Source organism: Rhizopus microsporus, assembly GCF_002708625.1.
Source record: "Rhizopus microsporus ATCC 52813 unplaced genomic scaffold scaffold_44, whole genome shotgun sequence".
Lineage (NCBI taxonomy): Eukaryota > Fungi > Mucoromycota > Mucoromycetes > Mucorales > Rhizopodaceae > Rhizopus > Rhizopus microsporus.
In genome coordinates, this window is record NW_019671959.1 from 19,352 (window position 1) to 20,158 (window position 807).

General features: G+C 39.9%; 1 protein-coding gene and 1 non-coding gene across 2 annotated transcripts; one reads left to right on the forward strand and one right to left on the reverse strand.

Annotated features, from left to right (window-relative positions):
* Positions 1 to 237: 237 nt before the first annotated feature.
* RHIMIDRAFT_t64 lies at positions 238 to 309 on the reverse strand. Its single transcript has one exon. It is a non-coding gene; the product is annotated as a tRNA-Pro (tRNA).
* A 147-nt stretch (positions 310 to 456) lies between these two features.
* RHIMIDRAFT_242860 (uncharacterized protein) lies at positions 457 to 801 on the forward strand (the record flags this gene model as incomplete). Its single annotated transcript, XM_023609856.1, has 2 exons — positions 457 to 655; positions 707 to 801. The coding sequence occupies 2 exons, from the start codon at positions 457 to 459 to the stop codon at positions 799 to 801; spliced, it is 294 nt and encodes a 97-aa protein (XP_023460953.1).
* Between the last annotated feature and the right edge of the window lie 6 nt (positions 802 to 807).

Consider the following 807-nt stretch of genomic DNA (forward strand, 5'->3'; position numbering starts at 1 on the left):
CACAGTGTCACTAGTGACTGACTTTAGAAGTGGGTGGGTGACACCACATCTTCATCGTCATTATCGTCACAATATGTTAAATAATATAAATAAGTCTTCATTTTTATTAAATAAAAGGACAGCTTTTTTAAAACTTGCTATTTTGACATATTGATTTTCATACAAAGAATCTCTGTGAAAGAACACGAGAACCAATAAAAACGAATCTTTTTGCCGCATGTCAAAAAGTGACATAGAGGGCTTCTCCGGGAATCGAACCCGGGACCTCTCGCACCCTAAGCGAGAATTATACCACTAAACCAAGAAGCCACTTATACTTTTGAGAAGTGCTATATTTTAGCTGATGCATCTGTAAACATCCCGTGACAAACAGGTGACCATGGAGATACGTTCTTCCTTACCTTGGTGGTAACTGATTGGTGGGATTGGCTGTATGGCAAGAAGTTAAAGAAGTACATGGTGAAGAAGACTAAAGAAGTGCCGGAGTTCAAATTCAGAAATTTTACGTCACTGGAAGTTTGGTCTTTGAACTCCCGCTCTATTCAAGGTCAGCTCGCTTGGTACTTCTTGTCGATCTCAAGTCCTCCTTCGTGCAACAGCACCCATTGTTTCGTCAAGTCGGTTCCCATACAACAGGTTAGAATAGTATCTGCAGGTCACTGTTACAGTGACTCAAAAAATTGCCCACATGTTTACGTGTTTTTAGTTCAACGAAGAATCAAGGGACATGGATCACTTAGAAGTGTGGCATATTGTATATCAAACGAAAGCCTAGGTTATTGGCTATCGAATGGTGTATAGTACATA